The following is a 25,228-nucleotide window of genomic DNA, read 5'->3' as shown; positions in this document are numbered from 1 at the left end:
AAATTGTTGGAAAGTGTGCTTTGGGTCTGCACACTAACTCCATGAAGGAGACAAAGAACTTCAGGTAGGTGGTGGTATTGCTTTTTCTCCCCTGGTGCTGCTAACCCATCTTCCTCCTCAGAACCCAGCTCTATCCATCTTTTTTTTTTTTTTAATCCTCACCCGAGGATATTTTTTCCATTGATTTTTAGAGAGAGTAGAAATGAGGGAGGGGACAGGAGAGAGAGAGAGAGAGAGAGAGAGAGAGAGAGAGAGAGACATCAATGTGAGACACATTAATTGGCTGCCTTCCACACGCGCCCCTATTGGAGCTGGGAGTCGAACCTGCAACCCAGGTATGTGTCTTTGACCAGGAATTGAACCCAAGACCATTTGATCCTTTGGTGTGTGGGCTGACCCTCTAACCACTGAGCAATACTGGCCAAGGCCCAGCTCTGCCCATCTTGATCACAGGAAATGGATGCCATAGCCCACAGTGGACAACTTCCTTGAGTTTCCATGACAGTCTATATTGAAAACCATCAGTTTTTCTGTGTAGAATTTCTCCTGTAGATGACTTCTTTAACCCAAAGCAGCTTTTAATTGGAGACGGAGGGTAAAGAGTAGAAGCAGATGTATTATCAGATGACTTCGTGTTTTGTTTTTTTTTGGTTTTCTTTTGCTTATGTGATAAGGATCTGATGTTCCAAGACTGAGTCTTCAGTTATTGATAACAGACAGTTATTTTATGGATAGTCTTTTCCTTCCTATTAGACTCTAATTGGGATGGGGAGATTAGATCCTAAGTCTCCGCCTTTTGTTAAATGCAGAAGGACAAGACTTCCCATAAGGTCAGTTGGCCAGCTCTTCTTCTGTGTGGACCTGGGCTCATGACCTTTTGGCACTTCTGGCTGACATATCTCAGAAAGAGTGTTTCATGCAGCACTACGGGGGGGACTCTTTCAACTGGCAACAAACTCCAAGGTATGCCTGTCCTATTGATGCAAAAGAAAGTGATCAAATCCTTCTCTGGTTTTTAAATATCATAAAATTCAAGTCCCTGATGGGCAAACAAAGGTTTCACAATAGTAGTAACATGGGCATTATCTGCAAACAACTTCTGAATGGAGACAGCGTTTCTCTTTGCCCATGTGAGCATGACCCTCTGACACTAAAAGTGGTAGAAAAAGCCTGGAACTGAGTCTGTCTTGAGGGAGATTTGGTGAGGAGGGGAGTCGGTTTTAAAAACAGTGCGGAATGCTCAGGCGCAATCATCTGTGGGGCCAGATGCTCACTTCAGCATGGCTCTGTGTTCTCCTCGGGCTATATGAGATGAAAACTCATACCGGTCATGGCTTCGATACCCACACATGTTACACTCAAAAGGATCACGAAAGCCGTGGCAACCCATGTGAATGGTGAACATCACATAATCCAGAAAGAGGACTCGACAGTGGTCACACCGATACACATCCATCATCTCCCCTTCTTTGTTGATCACTTTGATGGAGTCTCGTGGGCAGATGGGTGGGGGCTTGAGGAGTTCATAAGAGCGGGGAATCTCTTTCAGAAGTGGTATCCCATTGCGGGCCCGAGGAGGCACCAGGTGATTTGGCTGGTAGATGTGATTCTGGCGTTCTTCATGGTTGCTGTCAGTGTCTGTGGAGTCATGGCCACTATTGTTGGGGGAGAGGCCTCTTTCAGAAGGCAGGCTCTTCTCTGGCAGGTGGATGTGCTTCTTTTCCAGGTCCTGGACGGCACCATTCGGCATCTCGGCACGGGTGAGGGCTATGGGATACATGCTGCTGATAACTGGAACCATCTCCGAGGTGGGAGCAGGTGGCGTCTGGACTAAGGGGCGCAGTGCCTCAGCACCGAGATAGCTGATGGCATTATTGATGGCTTGGTCCATCATCCGGGTTTGTATTATCTCACTCTCTTTCTCGTACATATAGCTGGGATTATAGTTGACATCAAAGCAGTGGCGCTTCTCACCTAGAACAAGTAAAAATAACGAATTACAAAAGGAAAAACACAAAGGCAGAGCAATTATAAAATGATTTTCCAGAGTCCTTGAAAAGAGAGAAAGGACATGTTGCCTGCAGGTACACCCAGCCCATGCAGAATGGTTCCACACGGTGCTGAAGTCTCAGGGGACAGTGGTTGACAGCACACGTTAGGGCAGTCAACATAAATTAGGTTAGCAGGCAAAAGGGGGAGTCAGAGGTGTCATTATGTTGAAACTACAATGTGAGTTGTTTCCACTGCTCTTGTCAGAGGGAAACTCTGGAGGAAATGAAGCGAGAGAACACGAGGACAAGGTTTAGTGGGGGCTCCTTGTGCAGGGGCATGGGGGCTTCTGCACTTCTGCGCATGAACTACTAAGACACGGTCAATTCCCCAACTTTTATTCTGCTTGTTATTTTCTTCTGGTAACACTAAGGGAGCCAGGGGGATGGACGTATTGCCAAAAGAGGGGATGATCTATGACTGGCCTGCAGCTTTTAAAATAGCTACAGGGGTAGAAATAATAGCCCAGAAACTCCCCACTCCCTGTACTTGCCACTCCCCAAACACATCAGTCACCAGACAGACTGAGATTTAAGCAAAAGAGCTTCAAATGTAGAAAGTTTTAGAAAAGCTTTCTTGATGAAAGATCATGATCTTTGTCCCTTTCATAAAATGTGTGATTCTTTTGCTTAAAAAAAGGTATCACTGATACATATGTGATCATTAGGGCCTATCTCACACTTAACTGAAAAAACTATCTGTGGTCACCCTTTCCTACTTCTCATGTCAAACTGCTGAGAGATTTTGAAAACAGAGTTTAGCCACCTTTAGGGCGCGTGGGTGTTGTGTGTTAGAAAACCAAGGCTCTCTGGCCACAGGAAAGGCAGGAGCGGGGCCTACAGTGATGGCAGACGTGCTCAGTGGTGAGTGGCTGGTCGAAGGGAGAGAAAGCGGGAAAGATGTGTCAAGAGCTGGAAGTGGGCCTAAAATGTGATGCTTTTTCCTTCTGTAGAAATTGGGTTCTGGAGATTTGCAGAACCATATCCTCTCTTCTATAACATTTTCTAAGCATGCTGTGGTTCCAAAATTTGTCACCACCAGACAGTAAAGGGTTCAACAATGAAAAACCAATATAAGAAAACAAAAGGATTGGAAGAACAAGTTCCTTTTCTTGAGGTCTTTCCAACCTATTAGGAGAGAAATAAGATCTGTATATATGGAACTGGAGAAAAATAAATGTTAAAAGTGGTGAAAGGGATGCGCCCTATGGAGGCCTTTGATTTTATTCTAAATGCCATGTTTGAAGCATTTAAGCAGGAGAGTAATGTGTCTTCTGTAAAAAGAATTATAAGGCAAGGTGGTTTGGTACAAATCATTTACTTAAGTGTTAAGTGAATGCAAACCTTTCAGGAATACTTGGGGAAGGGAAATCATTCTTGGAAAACCTAAATTTTGAGACGAGTTTTGAAATGGTAGGATTTTGATTTTCTCAGAGAGGTAGACGGGACATCCTAATTGAGGGAGAAGCATGAATGAAGGTAGAAAAGTGGGCCTACAGCAGGGAAAACTGGAAGTCTGGGTACAGCTAATATCAGACGTATACAATAAAGTGTTTCTCAAGCTTCACTTATTCCTTCACATTCTGCAATATTCACACACCAGGGTGGTGTGGTGGTTGACAGCATGAACGCTAGAGTCACATGGACTGGATTTGATGCTGGCTCATCAGTTACTAGTTGCATGACCTTGGGCAAGTTACTTAACCTCTTTGGCTCCAAGCCCTCTTGTAAAATGGGGATAATAACCATATCTACCTCACAGACTCCATGGTAAGCACTTAGAACAGTACCTGGCACATAGAAAACACTTGGTAAACATCAGGGTATTTTGTTTTGTTTGAAACAGTTTCATTTCTTTCCTTTGTTAAAATAAATCTGTTTTTTAAGAAAACTATGTCACTAACATATATGGAAAACCAGAATCACTTGCCACAAAAAGAAGGTAACTATGAAAAATAAAGACAATGAAACAGAGTAATCGATTCCATTTTGATCAGACTCTACTGTGAGTACTTGAGACAGAGATCCACCCTTTGTTCAAAACAGAGATCACCAAGAGTGTTCAACAACTAGCATCAAAATAAGTTTCAATCTTTCTCCTTGAAATAATCAGGGAGATTGAAAGAGAACTGAAAAGAAAATAAATTTCTTGCCATGTGGGTCAAGGTTTTTAAAAGGCCTGTGGGCCTCCTGGCGCTCTGTATCCCCCATTTTGGGAGATACTGAAGAAAGATAACACATGGTGGGACCACATGTTGGGCATTCTGAATGGTCAACCATAAGGTTTGGATTTGAATAAACAGCAAACCACGTCAAGCCCTTGAGCAAGGCAGGCTTGTGGTCGAAATGTTGTTTTCAGGATATTAATGTAATAGCAATGTGTAAGATGAACCAGAGCATAGAGAACTGGACCCAGAAAGACCAGCTAAAAGATTTAATGTAATCAAATGGATTTGTCCTGCATCCCCACTACCTTAAGGCCAACCTGATAGATTCTAGACAAACACCTGAGAGAAAAAATATGCAAAGAAAAACATCTTGCCTTGGCAACTCAACAAAAAGCAACAGAAAAGCAGACATTTGCTTTCTTATTTTCAGCTTCCAGATCAGATGTATCTTTGATCAAGGCTGTTTGGAAGAATGAGACTAATAACAGGAAAGCCAGCTAAGGTCACAATTGTTCATTCCCCAGAGAGTGACACAGAACTGGTGAACTTTGGTTTCTTGGCTTTTTCAAGGTTATTGGTGATTTTCCAGTGTGGCTAGCTCACTCAACTCCCCCTACCAGGGGTCCCTGAGAATCTTTTTATCTTCCCTCCCAACAGAGAGGCTCCATAAAGTTTCTAGGGTGGGGCAGGTACAACACAAACTCTGCTTTTATCCTTTCTCCCAAGAGTTGGCTTTACTTCATTAGGCCTACAATTTCACAACCTATACATACCACCTGCAGCACATGTCAGAGAACAGCTGAGTGCTAAAGTTGTAAGAGGCAAAACATTAAGAGGAAAATGAACCCCTGGATGAGTGGAAATAGGTGACTGAGCTCTGCGGTTAACGCAGACCATTGTTCATTGTGAAGAGGATGGGAGAGCCTCAGATCTTCACGTGCACGCACCATGCAGTCATCAGATCCCCTCATCTCTGGGTTACGGTAACTTGAGTCGTGCAGATGATTATCAGTCACCTGTAGACTCGATGACTCAATGTGTATGAAACTCAGAAGGGGTAAGCTACAGTAACTGAAAAGCCAACAGCTCACGTTTCTTTAGTAACACACTCATAAAAAAGGTTAGTCAAACCACAACAGTGTAACTGCTCCCAAACCTGTACGGAGCCTCTAGTCTAGCTTCTAGTCAAAATCATATCACACCTTTGAATGACTAATGATAGCAGCTTCAGGCTGAATTAGAGGTTTTGCTTCCAATGAAAATACAAATGGCAACAGCAAGTCATAAGTTTAGAAACCAAGGCTGCTTGGTTGGGCCATTCCCTACCTGTGATTCTTTTTTTTTTTTTTTTTTTTTTTTTATATATTTTTATTGATTTCAGAGAGGAAGGGAAGAGAGAGAGATGGAAACATCAATAATGAGAATCATTGATCGGCTGCCTCCTGCACACCCTCTAATGGGAATTGAGCCTGCCCTTGAACAGAATTGAATCCAGGACTCTTCAGTCTACAGGCCGATGCTCTATCCACTGAGCCAAACCAGCTAGGGCCTGTAATTCTTTTTTTTTTTTTTTTAATCTTTTTAAAAATATATTTTATTGATTTTTTACAGAGAGGAAGGGAGAGGGATAAAGAGTTAGAAACACCAATCAGCTGCCTCCTGCACACCTCCTATTGGGGATGTGCTCACAACCAAGGTACATGCCCTTGACAGGAAATGAACCTGGGACCTCTCGGTCCGCAGTCCGACACTCCATCCATGAGCCAAACCAGCCAGGGCGGGCCTGTAATTCTTTTTAAAGGTGTTGATCCCTAATGTTTAGGCTTTGGTAACACTACTAAGCAACCACCTGTCCTGAATTGCTGCAATGTGGCCAGGGCATATGGTTGTTGGCTTCTAAGTGCCAACTTCAAAGAACAGAATCACAGTCTAAAGCTAAAAGGGACCTTCACTGAGCATGTGTATTCCATCCTCTGCCTTTGGGGTCAAGGGACATGACCCACCACCCTAATCTGTTTACTTCTGGTCTTTATAATTCACAGTACCCAATACTGTGCCTTATATGTATCACTAATAAGAATAGCTACTATTTATTGAGCCTCTACTATATACCCAGTGCTGTCCTAGGTACTTTGCATATTGCCTCATTTTACCTAAGATGAATTATCATCTCTTAGATGAAGAACCTAAAGTGCAAACAGGTTAACTTGTCAAAGTTGCTCAGTTGGTCAATAGAGAACCAGGATGCAACCCCAGTATGTGTTTCAGCGTTAATTGCTGTTTCCTGGTCGCTACCTTGCCCAAGGTGGCACAATCCCAGCACTGGCAGTGACTTCAGGGAAAAGCAACTGTACTTTGTTCCCTAAGGACCAGCACCATGCATTCAAGATATCTATGATGCAGAATTGTGACGTCTGCAAGGTGTTCAATGGAGTGTCTGGCATATGTAAGAACTCAATAAATGATAGATCTATCATCATCATCATCATCATCATCACACCATTTTAGGAGCTTTGAGGAATACACACATAATTGCAATCTATAGGAGATGCAACATTTATACAGTTTCTTACAAATCAATATTCTTAATACTATGTGGTGAAACCAAGGATAGAGTACCAAGAGAGTGAAGAGAGAAAAATACAGACCACTTCTCAAACATGCCACACATAACATGGCATAAATATCAATCTATTCTTTTCTTTAAATTTTTCTTGTAATGGGAGGTGGTGATAGTGATGGTGGTGGAGACAGACATATATATAACAAAAAGCAGACTGTTAACCGTGCCTTGAGTGCAGAGGGAGAGAGCTGAGAGCTCAGGAGAGTAGAGGAATGTAGACCATGTGTACCTTTAAGGGCAGATGTGAGGGTGGGCACTTCGGACAGAGCATGGGAAGAACATTAGATGGAAGTAGAAAAGTATAGAACTGTGAGTACATCGTGGCTGAATGAAGGGAGTAGTTGACCGAAGTAATAATATTAGAAAAGGTAAATTGGAGACCAAGTGTGGAAGACTCAGACTGCCTGCACTGTTTGGATTTTATTCCAATGGGGAGCCATTGAAAGTTTTTTTTTTGAGGAGGGGGAAATGATTTGAACATTATAAAAATAACACAATTCCAATATTACCATCATCATGATGGGTAATGTGAAATATTCAGATTTGCTTTGTTTTTAAGTTTCTTCAAGTCACTTGAATGTATTGCTGCGACCTTCACAGAATTTTCCATGTGTATTATCACTTACTCCAAGCATATATCCAAAAAAAAGAAAAAAAGGGCAGGTAAGTAGGGTAAATGGAATATCTGATGATGATTAGGGCTCTAATCTCAATCTAAATAAGACTAAAGTGACTAACACTTCTTAGGAGGAGGAAAGCAGAGGGGAGCCACAGAATAAGCAGCAGGAAGGAGAGAGAACAGAGAGAGCTGTGGGGGTGGCAGTGAGGAAAACTGAGCTGTAGACCACAATTTATTTTTTTTTTGATGCTGCAGAAGCCTTGTCCTCTGTGAAGTGCTACTTGGATGTTGTCTGTCCTGATGGAGTCACCAGCGGGAGATAACTTCTTTTCTCAAGAAAACACACCTTGGGGTGAGGATGAAGAGGGTAAAAGGGCCACATATATGGTGATGGAAGGAGAGCAGACTTTGGGTGGTGAGCACACAATGAAATAGAAATGATGTATCACAGAACTATAAACTTGGAACGCATATAATGTATTAACCAACGTCGCCCCAACAAATTTAATTTAGTAATAAGAAATGAAAACACACTCTTGAAGGAGAATGACTGCCCTTTTTCAGAGCTTTTCTTCCACGAGCTTCAGTGTCTGAACTCACCCTGTCCACAGCCCCGTGTCCCACACCTGACACACACTGCTCTGGGTGCCCCGTAGACTGCAGTGCTTTTCAGCTCCAGGTCTGGCCCTGCTCTGTCACCTACTAGCCCTGTCTCTTTAGCTCTCTGACCTCCTTTCCCTCCTTGGTAAAAGAACTGCACTGGGTGGTTCCTAATATCCCTTCAAGATCTAAAATGCTATGACTTTTTAATACATATAGGAGCATGGATTCCAGCCTTTTGGGAAAGGGTGGGAGAAGTTACTTTGTGCTTTTAGAAACAGGCATTAAAACTGCTCCTGTCACTCTGTTAACCAAAGCGGACAATTTCTCTTTAGTTACTTCACAGGGAGAATTGATGGTGTTTGTTGAAGTGTCAAAACCTCACTCATATGTTTACCGCAGGTGAGTGAGATCTTTTTCATGTTCATTTAGACATGAAAACTTCCTTTAATAAAGTAATGCATAAAATAAAATAAGAAGATGCTATGGTCTGAATACCACATCTGTTTTTGGAAAAAGAATGAAAATCAGAAAAAGCAATATGCAGAAATGTCATCATTTTCCTCCTCCCCCCAGGAAAGAAATCTGGCCTTGGATTTTGAGCCAAGTATTTGAAGATGGCCTAGTCAGAAGTGTAGTCCAACAAGTTTATAATAGGAGAAAAAGATGCAGAGAAAGGACAACCCTAAAAGGGTTGGGCACTAAAAGTAAAGTCTTCTTGTCCTTTGAAAAGAACTAAGAATAATTATTTTGATGATGGAAGATGCTGATTTCTAATGAATGCGTGTCAATTTATTTCCCATTTTAGAGAAAGTGATACAAAATTTATTGGAGAATTAGGGAAAAATGATTTTATTTTTCTCCTATTTGGGCAATGTAATTGCACTCTTACTCTTCAATAGAGTCATGTTTTTTTGTGTTTCTAGATGCATTTAAACTTAATCCAATAGGTCCCTCTTCCTCAGTTCAATTCTAATGGATGAGAAATGTTACCTACTGGTAATTATCTCTAGCCTGCTGGGAAAGTATCAGGCTGACCTGGTTATATAATTTCACCCTTACCCTCATAGTTCAAGAGGGCAGGGAAGCCAAGGTATGTCTGAGTGCTGTGCAACTGTCAGCAAGGATTAAAGGGAGTGACTCATTCTTCCTTCACACTTTACCCACTGCCATTTCCCTGGCAGCTGATCTTTTCAGAAAACGGAGAGGAAATATAGGAGAGAGAAGAGAAGAGAGGAGAGAAGAGGGGAGGAGGAAACATTAGCCCCATATATTTTACATCACTTCATATCACATTGTCATAATGTTCATTTTCCTGCCCCCCTTGATATTTTCTATCAAAAAGATTGATTCAGTTAAATGACTAAAAAGCTTATAAAATATCTCTAAAAGGTTCAAGATATAAGCTAATGCTAGAAGATTAGAATAATGTTTAGGAACAGGAATATCACGTGTGGGGCAAGAGCTTTATAACCATCTCATGATGAATGAATGAACAAAAAAGTGAATGAATAAGCAGTGATTCCTAAGTCAAATATATGACTGTTGAGCTAACACGGCTGTTTTATAGAATATCAGTTTCATTTTATTAAAAATACCCCTAAAATATATGATATGGTTCCTAACATAAACACCATACCTGTACAACCTTGAGAAAAGAGTTATCTAAAGTCATTCATAAGGGCTTGATAAACACAAAGGGTATTCATAATTGCTACCTTTTCTAACTCATCTCACAGACTTGTAGAATGATAGAGCTGGGAGGGACCTTTCTGATCACTTCATCACCTATTCGGTCTCCTCATTTCACAGATGAGTAAACAGAGGCCCAGAAAGGCTACGTGATTTGTCTAAACTCACAGTTAAGAAATGACTGAGCTAGAATCAAAACCTGGGTCTTTTGGCTTCTAATCCAGGGTTCTTCCTACTGCACTATACCACAATTTACCAAAAAAAAAACTTCCCCCAATTATTTGGGGGCCTTGAAGCTCTGCAGTTATTACACCTCAGTGCAAATCAAGAGCTAACTCTACTGGGTTTCCTGATTCCACAAAGAGAGAATGTGATGGGTTCAGAAGATGAAAGAAATCAACCTACAAGATCAGCATCTCTCATGAGTCTGGAAATGGAGGCATGAAAATCCTGTGGTCACAATGGTAACAAACAAATGGAACATCAATCCCTGATGCAACAAGTGAAATGGCATGGACCTGGACATATGAAACATGTGGGTTTCTGTTGGTTTGTTTGTGTTACTCCTCACCCAAAGATATTTTTCCATTGATTTCAAGAGAGAGTGGAAATGAGGGGGAGAGAGAAACATTGATGTGAGAGAGACACATCGATTGGTTGTCTCCCACACACACCCCAACCAGGGGCAGGGAATGAAACTACAACCGAGGTACATGCCCTTGATTGGAATTGAACCTGTGATTCTTCAGTCCGAGGGCTGACGCTCTATCCACTGAGCAAAACTGACCAGGGTGAAACATGTGTTTTTAAATCCATGAAAATACCAAAGCAACTTTTATTATATTAGGTAGGGCTGTAGCTCAACAATAGGTGTGAGGTAACTATAAGAACTAGGTACCTTCTCTCATATTTCAGTTCTCTTAGACCAAAATGTATTGATCATAACTGAATTTAAATTAAGGCACTTTACATTTTTTTCTTGCCCATTTCCCCCCCCACCCATGAACCTCCCCACATCAGCTAGAGTCAAAACTTTCCCCGAATTAAATTACGCTCATGGCATAGAATAACAATCAAAGCTTTCTTTTGTACTCCAGTCAGAACTTCTTCATATAAGGAAAGCTCAAAAGAGATATGAGCAACGTCTTAAAATAATATCTTGGCATCACAGTTGGTCCACTGTGCCATATGGAAGTCACTACATACCCCCTGACATCTTTCACCAAGGAGAGGAAAGATGGTAAGGAGGAAGGGGGTCTCTCTGAGCTAAAATGCAACAACTATAGTCTGACAAAATTTATTCTTAAAGTGACTAAAAAGGTACAAATACTTTGCAGCTAATCAAAATAAATAAGCATAAATATCAAGTTAGGTAATTTTGAAATATATGGGTTCTTTCATTATACCTTTATAATTCACATAAAATGTCAGCCTGTAAGAAATTATCTAGACCAGAATAAATTAACAAGATTTAAAAACCAGATAGGCACTTAATATCTGTAAAAGCTATTGAAAAGAATAAACACAAAAGGACTAGAATAAGAAATCAACAGCAAAGCAGCTTTGGAAAAATAGACTGACAGATTTCTAAAATATCACTGGTGTTGAGGGAGGTCTATTTTCATGTGATAACTATTTTTGTTCAATAGCACTTACAATTTATAGCAAAACTGATACATTTAATTCAGCTGCCTACTTCACAAATACAAATCTATTTTAAACATCAAGGTCATGTTTATGTAAGCATCTGGGAGAGTTCAGCAAAATATCTCTGCCCTTCAGCAGTCCTAATACTTCAATTGACATTAATTATTTCTTTGTCATCTCCTTAAGTTGTATTTTTTGACAATGTAAAAACCAATGGCATGAAAATTAACTCCAGTAAGATAAATGACTAAATTAAATCTTATTATTTAAATCTATGTTTTCCCAAACACTTTCTCTTAAAGCCAATTATGAATCAAATTCAAGAAAATATGGTAATACACTTTAGAGCATGAAAAAAGTTTGAACATGATAACGGAACCAACTTGTAAAATATAATTACAAAAGATTACAAAAATGTTATCTTGAACATCTTACTTGCACAAACTCATGCAACATATGTCATTCAGAATAAAGAGGAAGGAACAGCATTTTAAACACCCACTCCATTTAGGAAATTGGATACCAAATACTCCCATCTTCAGTCGTGAAGATTCTTTAGTTAAAATATTTTATTCTATTTGCTCTAGTTCTCAAAATGAATCACAAAGAATAAATGTGAACAATGGAAAACCAATAACCTTATTTTAACTGAAATTAAGTTAGTAAGGGCCAGTGTAATAAGCATCCTATGTTATCTCATTCAAACTATCTGCTAACAACAGCAGGAAAAAGGGTTGTATTCTTACCAATGAATTTCTGAGGCATTGAGCTTTTTCGTTTTGCCACATTGCTTGCTAATCTGTCCAGAACCAGAGCTCTTTCACTTCCCATCTCTGCTTTGATGTGTCTTGCCTCCGCACTTGCTGGTTTGGGAAAATGTAAAAAGAAGAGGGGGAAAAATGGTAAATGGGGAAGAAGAACAAATAAACTGGAAGAAAAAATGTCAGATATCTGGTACATAATCTTTTGTTACCGGTTATTACTGCTCAGATTCTTGCCTGAGGGACCTGCTGTGGTCAGGGAAGACAGCAACAGGGCACATTCAAATCTTGCAGTCCTTATGCTGAGATGGAAAAGCCCAACCCATCCCCAAACAGTACCTTCATTAGCAAGAGGAAGTATTAAATAAACAGAATGGACGTGGTTGGTTGCAAAAAGATAGAGAGATCTTCTAACCTCCGATCAACCTTCTTTCTGATTCTGAGTAACTGCGTGTGACACCTGCAGACTGATATAATTCTTCTTAACAACTTTGGAAAAAAAAAGTATGGTGCCCCAGATTTACTGCTCTGTTTATGTTAATAGCACTTTTGAAAATAGATACTCTTACCCAGACAGCAAGAAATCTACTCAGTGATTTGTGTATTGAAATTCTGAGTGGGTTTTTTTCTTTCTTTCTTTTTTTCCCCCCAGCATGCTTCTTTCAGTTCCTATCTTTTAAAATTCTATTTCTCTGGGCTCTGCATTATCTATTTCATATGCTCTTCACATTAAAAAATGGTCTCAGTTAAAATTTCCCTGAGCAACACTTCTGTCTTGAAATTAAAGAGCAATTTGTATAATGCATCTTTATTACATTTCTAATGAAAAATGTGAACAAAAATTGCCTAAGAAAGTGATCTAATTGTTAACCCACAAACAGACCTTCCAGTGGTGTAGGCCTGTCGTTCCCAGATGTGCCACTGGTTAAGAGCATGTAAGACACACCTATGCCCAGGCCCCACTTTCAGATCAATTAAATCAGGATCTCTGGTGTAAGGGCCTAGGCAACAGATTTGTAAAGGTCTCCAAATTATTTTAAAATGCAGCCAGAATTGAGAACCACTTGAAGAATATCTAATCAACTAAACAGTTAGTGGGAATAAATAAGTATAATTTACCCTTATACAGCAAGCAGTCCCCTATAAGAGTTCATGCTTAAAGTTCAGAGATACAAGCTGCTCTAAATACAGGTCTTTAAACTTTAACACATGATGCTAACCCAAGCTAGAGACCAGCAAACTTTTTTTGTAAAGGGCCAGATAGTAAATATTTTAAACTTTAATGGGACACATATTGTCTATGTTCCATAGTCTCTGTGGTTTTTTAAACTCAACCCACCACCCTTTAAAAATGTAAAAACCTCTGTACACAATCAGGCTGCTGGCTACATTTGGTCTGAGGGTCACAGTTTGCTCACTCCTGCCCTAAGCAAATATATTGTGATACTGCAAACATTTCTCTCTGTTTCATTATAAGCATTTCAGGAGGTCCTAATTAAAATGAAGGATCCATACATTTCTAATGTCTTTAAGGAAAAAGGAATTGGTTTTAGTTACATGATGAGAGCAAAAAGCAAGTGATGATTGCAGAAAAGATCCATTCCTCCCCCCACCCCCCAATTATATACATAGACTTAGGAATTGTCAGTGCTTGTTCTGAAGTTGAAGAGTTTGTTGTGTGAAGAGTTTTTAATATACGGAAATAATGTCACCAATTCTATGATCTCTCAGTGCCACCAATGGACATGCCCAGAGAGAACACTGGCCACCTATGCAGTAAATGAGACAAAGACTTCCAGGGCAAGACTATCAAGTATGATCAGGACAAAGGAACGAAACCCAAATTAGAAAAAGAGAAGTCAAAGTATTAAATATTTTTTCATTTTTTTATTGGCATGTTTTTTATTTTTTTTAAAAACCACTACACCAATCATTACACAGTAAGTTATAAACTCAGGATTTTAAAAAATCAGAAATAAAATGAAATCTGGCTCCAGAAATGATTAAGAAGATGATAATAATGGTCATACTTACTATACTTTGTGAGTTTCTTATAAAAAAATAATTCTATGTTCTAAAGAAATAAATCCCACCCTCCAGTTTAAGCTATTAACAATACTATTTGTGTAATGAAAACAGTAAGGTCAGAGTAAGAGGCTTGCAGCTTTGGGGCTAGTGATGAAGTACTGCAACTTGGACAGCCATTGTAAACAACTGGCACTTTAGTGACAGGACACTGCTATTGAGTGAAGTGTATCAAATTCTGTCCAGCACAGGAATAAGTTTAAATGACCAAACAGGAAACTATTATATATATATTATTTCCTTTCACACAAACCACCACCAGATGTGGTAGTACCCAGATCCCCAGAGCAGAGAGATGAAAGACAGAGGCCTGGGATTTCAAATAAGTTCCTGAGCTGTTAGAAGGAGGCTTTTTCTCAGAAGCACCAGAGAGGCAAAGTTTGTGCTTTGACTGGGAACGTTCATTCTGGTTTGAGCACCTTTGAGAGGATTAAATCCAGGTGAGCCTCCCCCCACACCCTGTATTTATTATAAAAAAGATTTAAAGTGAAATTAGAATGAAGAACAGTACTTTGGGAATTTTTAACTTTATCCCCATTTTACCACTATTCTTATTAGTCTCTTCAGTCACTACTCTAATGGCCCTATCATTACCCAGAGGTATGGCCGTTTAGTCCCAGGACTTTCCCCAAGCATTCTGCTGCCAGTCTAGTTTTCCCTCTTATCTCTCAGTAGCCACTGTCTACATTTTACCAAAGTCACTATCAATTATCACAGCAGTTGTCTGAGGACACATACTCAATATCCTCTATATTTGGGAGGATGCCAAAGCGGGGATACATTGACCTAAATAATGTAATTAGGGCATGTCACTAAATGGCAACCCTCAAAGATAACATCACCTTTTAATCCCTGGTTACTTACCAAGCTTGTCTTGACTGTTATTTCTAGATAAATCGTACCCTGTAAATCAGTGACCAATGACTCACATTTAAAACACGAAATTCTAGAGGTTATGGATAGACAGATAATTTGAGGCATAGGTGGAGACTTTCCCATTTCCATAATTCTGGTTAGATTGAAAGAAATCCTCTGAAACTAAACCAGAGAGGGCTTCATCCACCCACACCCGCACTCAAAATATCAACTCCATGAGTCCAACTCTCATTGCATGTGTGAATACACTCTAAAGATCAAGTTAATCTTTATTGAGTTAACTATTTTCTAATTGGCAAGTTAGGCAAAGGCTAAACTTTCAATTGAATATGCTGCACTCTCATTTTCTTTCCCAAACTGCTAGTCTTTGCCTTGCAATTCTTGGCCAGCTGCTGTGCAATACCACTAAACGAGTGCCCTTTAAAACACAAAGAAATTCTTTGGACTTAGACAATCTTTTATGGATTACAAGAGTTTAGATAATACACAACGAAGGAAGAAAAAGGAGACTATTGGCTTTTGGTCCTCTGCTTCAATTTTAGGACCCAACTGTCTATTTATACAAACAGTCTAGACTTGTTATCTTGCTGCATCATGTCTCAGAAATGTAAGTGGAGGGAAACCAGTTTGGCAAGATAGTAAGGGAACAAGATAATGGGCTTAAATGATGAAATAGGAAATCCGTTCCTGGGTGGTGTTTGGCAGTTTAATGTTGCAAGGGGTGGGTGTGGGGATATGGGATTGTGGCAAGGAACTACTTGCACACTTGGTTCATGAAAGACCATAGGAGTAGGACTGTAATTCTGGATCAATTCCCCTTCATGTCACTTGTCTAGTATATAGTAAGTACACAAATTTTCATTAGAAAAATGATTTTAAAGACATGCTGAAAAAAATAAATAATGAAATGAATATGAAGTCTTAATTACAGAATAGATTACTACTTTTATTTCTGTGCAAGTCTGAAATAGTTTGTCTGGTTTTTGTTAACTGTTCCCATGATGCCATTTCTCTCTGAAAGTGATTGCAGATTTAAGAATGTAATTTGTTGTACTTTTGTTTTTGTTCAAAATCCTTCATTAGATCTTGAAGTGTTAAATAGAGCTCAAGTAAGAGGCATGCTTCCTGCCTCTTCTATGGTGTCAGTAGCTAATGGAGAGTGGAACAAAGGGGTGTTATTGTGCAATCAGAATTGTCTAACAAGAGATTGCTATCAAAGACAAACGCAGGTTCTAACAAAAATGTTACATAAAATTACTGCCGTTTTTAGCAAGTAGAATGAATATTATCTGTTAAGATAGTATCAATTTTTTTTAAAATATATTTTATTGATTTTTTTACAGAGAGGAAGGGAGAGGGATAGAGAGTCAGAAACATCGATGAGAGAGAAACATCGATCAGCTGCCTCCTGCACACCCCCCACTGCATGCCGGCAACCAAGGTACATGCCCTTGACCGGAAATGAACCTGGGACCCCTCAGTCTGCAGGCCGACGCTCTACCACTGAGCCAAACCGGTTTCGGCAATAGTATCAATTTTTAAAAAAATATTTTTATCGATTCAGAGATGAAAGGACACAGAGAGAGATACATCAATGATGAGAGAGAATCTTTGGCTGCCTCCTGCATGCTCCCCACTGGGGATCCGGCCCGCAACCCGGGCATGTGTCCTGACCAGAATTGAACCATGATCTCCTGGTTCATAGGTAGATGCTCAACACTGAGCCACGCCAGCCAGGCGATAGTATCAATTTTTAAGCAAAATAATCAGTTGGGAAAATAGACTTTTAAAACGTTTTAAACTTTTCCTTTGGTCTGTTACTTGATAAGTTTATTCAGAAACGCTCATGCTTCTATTAGCACAATTGAAACAATGAAAATGAAGATAAAAGGTTTTGACTCTTAGATTCTAAAATAAATATAATTATCCAATTACTTTAAAAAATCTTCTAATTGCTACAACTTGTCATACAAAAATATGTCCTGGTCTGAGTATGCATAATTTGTGTGAAATGAGGCTAAATGAATCTCTATATAAACTGTCAGTCCCTATCTGGAATAAGGATCAAACTAATGAGAAGATGAAATCTGTGGGCTTCCCTGTTCATTCTTCTTTTCATATATACTGCATTAAGACAGCAGAATTGGAGTATCTTGATCATGTCACTTGTGACATCTGGTGAAGAAATGTGGACTGAAGTAACAATATCACACATATCTCTATTAGACCTCTGTATTATGTCAATAAGTCAAGTGCCCATTCCCTTGTTGGATTATCTTTATAAACAGCTCTGACACAGAGCCTGACACATAGAGAATACAACAAATGCTACCTGAATAAGAGAAAAATGATTAGTAAGGTCAGAAGTCCTGTTGCTCAACGCGGCTTTCTTTTGCAGACTAGACTCCAGCCCAAAGCCTTTTTATCTGCTCTGCTTCCATAGGGGTCTACTTCCTGATGGGGGCAGGCTGGTGCCAAGGCTTGACTCTCACACTAGGCACTTCAATTTACAACAAGCACTTGATGAATAAGTGCTGCATCCACAGTAGCTATGGAGCATCATCCTTTAAAAGCAAGGAATGAAGGGGTAAGGTATACCATTGGTGATACTCTAATCATCAGGCTCAGAATGGAACACTATGTCTAGACTGGGATTCCCAAATTTTAAGAAGGAAACCATATAGAAAGCAGTGGCAATCATTAAAGTATTGGCTTGTGTTAGATTAAATATTCTTTACATTTTGGACTTCAGGAAAAATCATGGGAACTATTTGAAACAGAAGAGAGAATAATATATTGACTGACATGAAGTATTTATTATACTTTATTAAACTGTGGCTTTATACACTCTGTAACCTGAAACCACCATTACAACCTATTTGTTTTATTTAAATCAAAACTTGCTGACTTAGTTAACCCTTTATTTTATTTTTTTGCTGAGACTTAAAGTATGCTGCACGCATCCATCAAACCACCCTATGAATTGCAAATTAACCTCTGTATTTCAGCATTTCCTGAATCACCTTCTACCACTGAAGATAACTAAAATACTTCTCTTGATAATTCCTAATTTGAAATTCCTAAAAAAGATTATGGATGGGAAGTAAGGTGGTAACCTAATTTCAAAATCAATAATTTTGAGCTTACTGTTCATAGAGGGTAGGGTACTGATTTTTCCCCTATTCCAGAGAATCAAGACACACATATATACATATGTATGTGTGTTACTATATTTCTTTTGCTAATCAGATATATATAACCTTCTAAAAATATAGCCATATTTTCCAAAAGTAAAAAAAGTAGGAAAAAACTAAACATTCATTAACTGATGAATGGATAAATAAAACATGGTAAATCCATAGAATGGAATACTATCCTATATAATATTCCTATATAATAAAAGGGTAATATGCAAATTGACCCTAACAGCGGAATGACTGGTCGCTATGACGTGCACTGACCACCAGGAGGCAGCCGCTAAACATAGGAGCTGCCCCCTGGTAGTCAGTGCACTTCCACAGGGCGAACACCGCTCAGCCAGAAGCTGGCTCATGGCTGGCCAGCACAGCGGTGGTGGTGGGAGCCTCTCCTGCCTCCGTGGCAGTGCTAAGGATGCCTGACTAACGGCTTAGGCCCACTCCCCGCGGAGAACGGGCCTAAGCCAGCAGGTGGATATCCCCTGAGGGCTCCCGGGCTGCGAGAGGGCACAGGCCAAGCTGAGGGACCCCCCAAAGTGCACAAATTTTTGTGCACTGGGCCTCTAGTTCAGCCATTCAGCCATAAAAAGGAATGAAATGCTGACACATGCTAAACATGGATGAACCCTGAAAACATGCTCAGGGAAAGAAGCCAGACATCAAAGGTCAAATATTGTATGATTGCATTTATGTGAAATGTTCAGAATAAACAAGTCCATATAAGGCAGATTAGTGGTTTCCAGGGGCTGGAGAGAGGAGAGAAGGGGAGTGATTGCTAGTAGGGACAGGGTTTTCTTTTTTTAAAATATGTTTTTATTGATTTCAGCGAGGAAGGGAGAGGGAGAGAGATAGAAACATCAATGATGAGAGAGGATCATTGATTGGCTGTCTCCTGTACACCCCACATTGGGATCAAGCCCGCAACCCAGACATGTGCTTTTGACCAGAATCGAACCCGGGACCCTTTAGTCCACAGGCCAACGCTCTATCCAATGAGCTAAACCAGCCAGGGCTGAGACAGAGTTTCTTTTGAGGATGATGAAAATGTTATGGAATTAGTGGTGATGGTTGTATAATTTTGTGAATATATTAAAAACTACTAAATTGTGCACTTAAAATATGAACTTTATGGTATGTTAATTATCTCTTCTGTAAGCTTAAAAATGTTTTATTTATTGTTTTTAGAGTGAGAGAGAGAGGGGGAGAAAGAAATATTCATTTGTTGTTCCACTTATTTATGCAGTCATAGGTTGTTTCTTGTATGTGCCCTGACCATGGATTGAACCTGAAACCTTGGCTTATCAAATGACACTCTAACCAACTGAGCTGCTCAGCTAGGGCTCTTCCATAAACTAAAACGTATATATACAGCTAATCATTAAAACAATGACAGTTCTAGTGATTTTTAAATCAGTCACTGAACTTTTGATAAATGTCTATTTCCTTACCTCTAAAATGAAGACGTAGGATTAGATGCTCTCTTTAATTTTTCTAGCTTTAAATACTATGCTCTATTTGGAATATGATAGATTTTCATAATTTGGGGATTTCTCACAGTAAGAGCTTTGTCTATAGTATGAAATATAGAACTACAAGTGAAGATGCCTAGGTATTGCCTGACTAACCTTAAGAATGTTGCTTAAGATGTCAAAACCCACGTTTTGGATGGGTTTCTTTTAAAGAGCGTAAATATTTCTCTTTAGAAATAAAGAGGAAATCCAACTCCTTGATAAAGCCAAAGATGCCATCAGGATAAAAAGCAGAAGCAGTGTAAACCAACAGAATTCAGTTGGCCAGCTCCTAACACCATAAAATAGGCTTTATCTATAACAAAAGTTTCCTCTCACTCAAAACGGGTACAGTTAAACTCATGATTTCCACTCCATTTTCCCTGAGTTTCACATTATTTCTATCATCTTTTTGTAATCTTTCTGCTTTAGTATGTTTAAACTATTCAACTGCAACTACTACTGTCAAACACCAAATCTCATGAGGATTTGTACCTAAGCAAGTACTTCAAGTGACCAAATAAAAGTGCCAGACAACCCAAGTTACAGAACCAGGATGATGGTCAGTGGGATAGGACAAAGGACAGCTGCAGAGATGTAACACGAAAAAGTTTCAGGCTGTTTCGACTGAAGAATGAAAATAAAATAAAACCACAATTTATACATGGAAAGAATTTAGTGTTCCAACCAATCACCATGGGGCATATGATTCAAAACACTGAATAAAATATAACTAGAGAAGTATTTGATGTTGGAGCCTTGTGCAAAGAAAATCCTTGCAGTTTTATTATTATTATTTTTAAAATATATTTTATTGATTTTTACAGAGAGGAAGGGAGAGGGATAGCGAGTTAGAAACATCAATGAGAGAGAAACATCAATCAGCTGCCTCCTGCACAACCCCCACTGGGGATGTGCCCGCAACCAAGGTACATGCCCTTGACCAGAATCGAACCTGGGACCCTTGTGTCTGCAGGCTGACACTCTATCCACTGAGCCAAACCAGTTAGGGCAAAATCCTTGCAGTTTTAGTCAACTCTGTCTTAGCCACCCTTTAGGCTGTTCTACCCTCAGTCTTTGCTATTTCAGTTCATAGCAACTGCATTCTTCATCACATCCCACATCAATCTGTTAGGAAATCCTGTTGGTGCTACCTTTAAATATATATAAAATTAGAACACTTCTCACTTCTACCACAACCAAGACACAATTTTCTCTTTCTCGAATGATTGCAATGGCCTCCTAACCAGACTCTCCAAATTCCAATCTTGCCCCAAATATAATCTATTCTCAATAGCAAGGAGAGTGATTATTTTCAAAGGAGAAGCCCAATCATGTCACCTCTGTTCAAAACCCTCTAAAGATTTTCTATTTAACTTAGAGTAAAAGTTGAAGTTTTTACAATGGCCTACAAGGTCTGATAAGATCTGCTTTCCCATTTCCTCTCTGGCATTCTGTCCTATTAGTCCAACTACACAGGACTATTTATACTTCTTCAAACTCAAGCCCCAGGGCCTTTGCACTTGCTATTTCCTAGTTATCAGCAGGGCAGGACTCTATCCACATCTCTTTAAGTTTGTTAAATGTCTCCTGGTTGAAGCCTTCACTGACTTCCCTCAGTCCCCATTTTTTCCTTTTATTTCTTATTAAATCTGTTAAAAACATTCTATAAATTTCAGGTGTACAACTTTATAATGTAACATCTGTATACTCTATTGTGTACTCACCACCCTAAGCCTAGTCTCCTTCCATCACCATATATTTGATCCTCTTTACCCTCTTTGTCTTCCTCCCACCCATCATTTTTCTTGATACTACTTACCACCTCCTAATATACTGTATACATTACTTATTTACTTTGTTTATGTTCTGTCTTTCCCCATGAAAATATAAGCTCCATAAGTGAAGGATTTTTTTTTGGTCTTTTTATTTACTATTGTATCCCACCACCCAGAACAGTAAATGCTGTGTAGAATGAGTGTTGCATGAACTCACCAGTTTCACCAAGGTCACTGCTCTGAAGAAATGTACGGCAGCGCTCCTTGTGCTCCTCGAGGGAACTTCTCTGCTTGTAACTCCTTCCGCAAAACTCACATTTATAGGGTTTCTCAACTATAAGAGAGCACAGGGGGCCCTCAGTGACCCTCAGGGTTACAGAACAAATGGTGTATCGGAGTTCTATGAAAACTGCTCACTAGGAATGAGACTTCTGAGGGCAGCCAGAGAATTTGGATACTTCTGCAACTGCATTACTTTCAAATTTAATAAACTGAAGTCTGGTTATAGTCTATGATGAATTATGATGTATTCTTTGAAAGGACAGTCTCCTTTCACAAATAAAAGAATTTGGATTTAATGATTATCATTGAACATAGTGGTTTGGCTCCAGATCCAATCTTGCTTCTTCAGAGAATAATATGGGGCCTTTTTATTCTTCAAGGAGGTTAGTGTGGTTTAAGAGAGAAATAGGAAGGGATCACTTATTTTGTGATGTCCATCTGGTTGTAAGTAAAAAATACTCTGTGTTGTGGGAGTTAGCCATTCAGCTAGAAATTGATGGCCTTAGAGTGTTGACATATTTGGATAAATTTAGCTCATCCTTGCCAAGTGGATATAAAGTCTGCTAAATTGATAAAAACTGAAAAATGAACTAAGGATAATTTTGAATAACAGAAGTAAGGATGAATTGCAAAAATGACTTCATCTTAATTTCTAAGATGAAATAAAGGTTTCCTCAAAAGTTCATCCATACAATTCTGGCCGTTTATCATCCCAACTCTTCCAAATGCAATATGTATAAAATAACTTCAACTCTGTGTGCAGGGCTGGCCTTTCTGATTTGTTGATAAAATGTACCCTATAAATTTGTCAGAGTTTTAGAAACTGAGATTTTTATTTTCTAATCCTCTTGCTCTGTTTAAAACAGAGCCTTTGGGACTTAAAGCACTAAAAGATCCTTATGAAATCCCAAATTAAAATAAATGTCGGTTTGCTAGGGCTAAAAATGTTAAGTTTCTGCATAAATTGGTGTCTTCTAAAATCTGTCTTAAAAATGACTACTACTGTTAGATCTTAGTTGAAAAAAGCAACAGAAGAGAACTATTCTAATTTTTTGAACCAAACTCAGCCTTAATTCATTTCTTTGAACACTAAGCTGTAAACAAAACCCTTCTTTTGCTACTTATGATGTCCCACGGTGGATTTTGTTGGGGCTGATTTGATTATTCCTTGGTCTCTGAGTTGTGATCATTTGAGGATTTGGGGCTGAGTTTTAGTCAAAGCAGTGTGTGGATTGACATAAAAACAAACCTTTTTTTTTCTTCTTCAATTAAAATGTTGTCAGATAACATCAAGAACATGAAGTTCCAAATTTGAAAAATAAAGTCAGTTTTATTTTTCTAGGAGGGAAATTCTAAATGTTGAAAACAAATTTATCATCTTGCTTGGTTAAAATAAGAAGGGAAAAACAAGACAGAACATTGTTTTTAATGAATTCTTATTGCTGCTCCTCTTTTAGAGATTAAAAATAATTAGGCTGATCAAGAAGAAAGCTGAGTTTAAGAAATTTAGCCCATGTACACTTAAAACTAATACAATGATATGTAATGTCAATTATATTTCAATTAAAAAGAAATTTAGCCAAGACTGGCCAAAAAACTTCAAGTTTAGCCCAGAGTAGCCAAAAGTAACTACCTACTAATGATTTATACCCAGTTTACAGTTTTACATAATTTACAAACTATACAACACTGGCTTGTCCAGACTTTGAATGAAAAGTGTGTGTGTGTGTTTTCAAGGAAAATAATATTTTAATAAAGTTCACCATAAGAAAATACTGATGGCTCTAATTTTTTGGCAAAAAAAAAAAAAAAAAAAAAGTTAAAAAGGCATTTTTATAGGGCAGGCTCTTCCTGTCTGTGTTGTTCTCTAGGGGAGCAAGGATGGTAAGGAGATGATCATCCCCATTGAGCCAGACGGAGAGCAATTAATGCCTTAATGGAAGTGTAATTAGCCCTAAAGGTCTCTGCTGTAGTAACCCTTCAACAGTAATGACAGATGAAAATCTCCATACTTAACTCTTTCTAGTTTCTGCAATGGGCACTGAGAAACATTTACTAGATATGGAATGCTCCTTGCTCTCACTTACCAGAATGTGTTCTAAGATGACCTGTGAGTGCATCTCTTCTCTGGCATGCGTAGTTGCAGAGGTGACACTTAAAAGGTTTTTCCCCTGTGTGCAGTTTAATGTGGCGGAGGAGGTTACCTTTCTGAGTAAAAGATGCCCCACACTGATTACACTGGAATGGGCGTTCACCTTTAAAAAGGACAAAAAGGAGATTTCTGATCATTGGCAAATGGTGAAGCCTATGATTAGATGCTTATGGCAAAAGCTCACTTTTTAGACAGTCTGTTTTTATTGGGGTCAGCTCGGAGCTGTATTTCCAGGCGAACATAAGACTTCCTTATGAAAACTTCCTCCAGAAGAGAAAAAGCACTCACCTTGCAAGGCTATTTTAGTTATCACCTTGTCTTGACTCAGAACAAAAAAACAAAAATACGAGTAGCTCTAGAAGAGCTTTCCAGATGTAAATTTTTACATTACTTAGCATTCCTTTAAAATATAATCTCAATTTGAAAAAAGAGCCACAGATTAGCTACTAAGGGAGAGAAATACTTCTTTTAAAAGTATTCATAACAGATAGAATCTATTGGGCTCAATGGGTCTGTTATATTTGTATACATTTCTATAGACTATTGTCTGAAGATAAATTTTTTAAAACTGGTAATAAAAACTATATCCTTTCATCTACCAAATTTGAACCCAATATATGAGATCTGCTTTCCATAAAAGTTATGCAAAAATATAAGAAAAATGCTTAAGAAGTATACCACACAATTCAATTCCTACTTATTAACTGAAGAAAATGCTCTCTACACTCATTCTGTTATTAATAGCATTTGCAATGTTTGCCAAATGCATTGTGAAGCAGAAATAAAAATTACTGGGTAAATGGAAATGCAGAGAGGGAGACATACATCAGAATTATAGCAAAAATCAATGAAAGTAATCAAAAGTTGTCCCACATTCATTTCTCACGTGGTTGCATTAGGACAGTTTTCAGAAGAATGGATAAAGGAGACTATTTACCAGTATGGCTCCGCTTATGAACCATTAAGACATTGAAGCTAATGCAGGATAATCCACACACATCACAGTTCATCTTGCCACTGGTCGGCCTGCTACTATCATATGAGACAACATGTCTCTCCAACTTAATGTTTTCATATTCATTATACTCTCTGGAATAGCTGTAAGGAATTTCAGGCTCTTCTGCATTTCCCATGGGCTCTGGCTTCAAAACGTTCTCATCCCTTTCACTATATTCATCTTTCACTTTTGTTG

General features: G+C 38.9%; 1 protein-coding gene across 1 annotated transcript; it reads right to left on the bottom strand.

Annotated features, from left to right (window-relative positions):
* Window positions 1-25,228, bottom strand: IKZF3 (IKAROS family zinc finger 3). Its single transcript, XM_080679511.1, has 5 exons — window positions 24,974-25,228; window positions 23,972-24,139; window positions 21,820-21,936; window positions 12,144-12,260; window positions 1-1,974 (listed from the first exon to the last, which is right to left on the bottom strand). The coding sequence occupies exons 1-5, from the start codon at window positions 25,167-25,169 to the stop codon at window positions 1,271-1,273; spliced, it is 1,302 nt and encodes a 433-aa protein (XP_080535637.1). The 5' UTR covers window positions 25,170-25,228; the 3' UTR covers window positions 1-1,270.

Source organism: Plecotus auritus, assembly GCF_963455305.1.
Source record: "Plecotus auritus genome assembly, chromosome: 7".
NCBI lineage: Eukaryota > Metazoa > Chordata > Mammalia > Chiroptera > Vespertilionidae > Plecotus > Plecotus auritus.
Note: the sequence above shows the minus strand (reverse complement) of the source record. Positions and strands in the feature narration are given on the sequence as shown.

Coding starts and splice junctions, on each gene's coding strand:
- IKZF3 (XM_080679511.1), bottom strand. CDS start 25,169: ATGGGAAATGCAGAAGAGCCTGAAATTCCTTACAGCTATTCCAGAGAG. Junction 24,140..24,973: donor TCATAAGCGGAGCCATACTG/GTAAATAGTCTC, acceptor TCCTTTTTAAAG/GTGAACGCCCATTCCAGTGT. Junction 1,975..12,143: donor AATGCCTCAGAAATTCATTG/GTAAGAATACAA, acceptor TACTTGTTCTAG/GTGAGAAGCGCCACTGCTTT.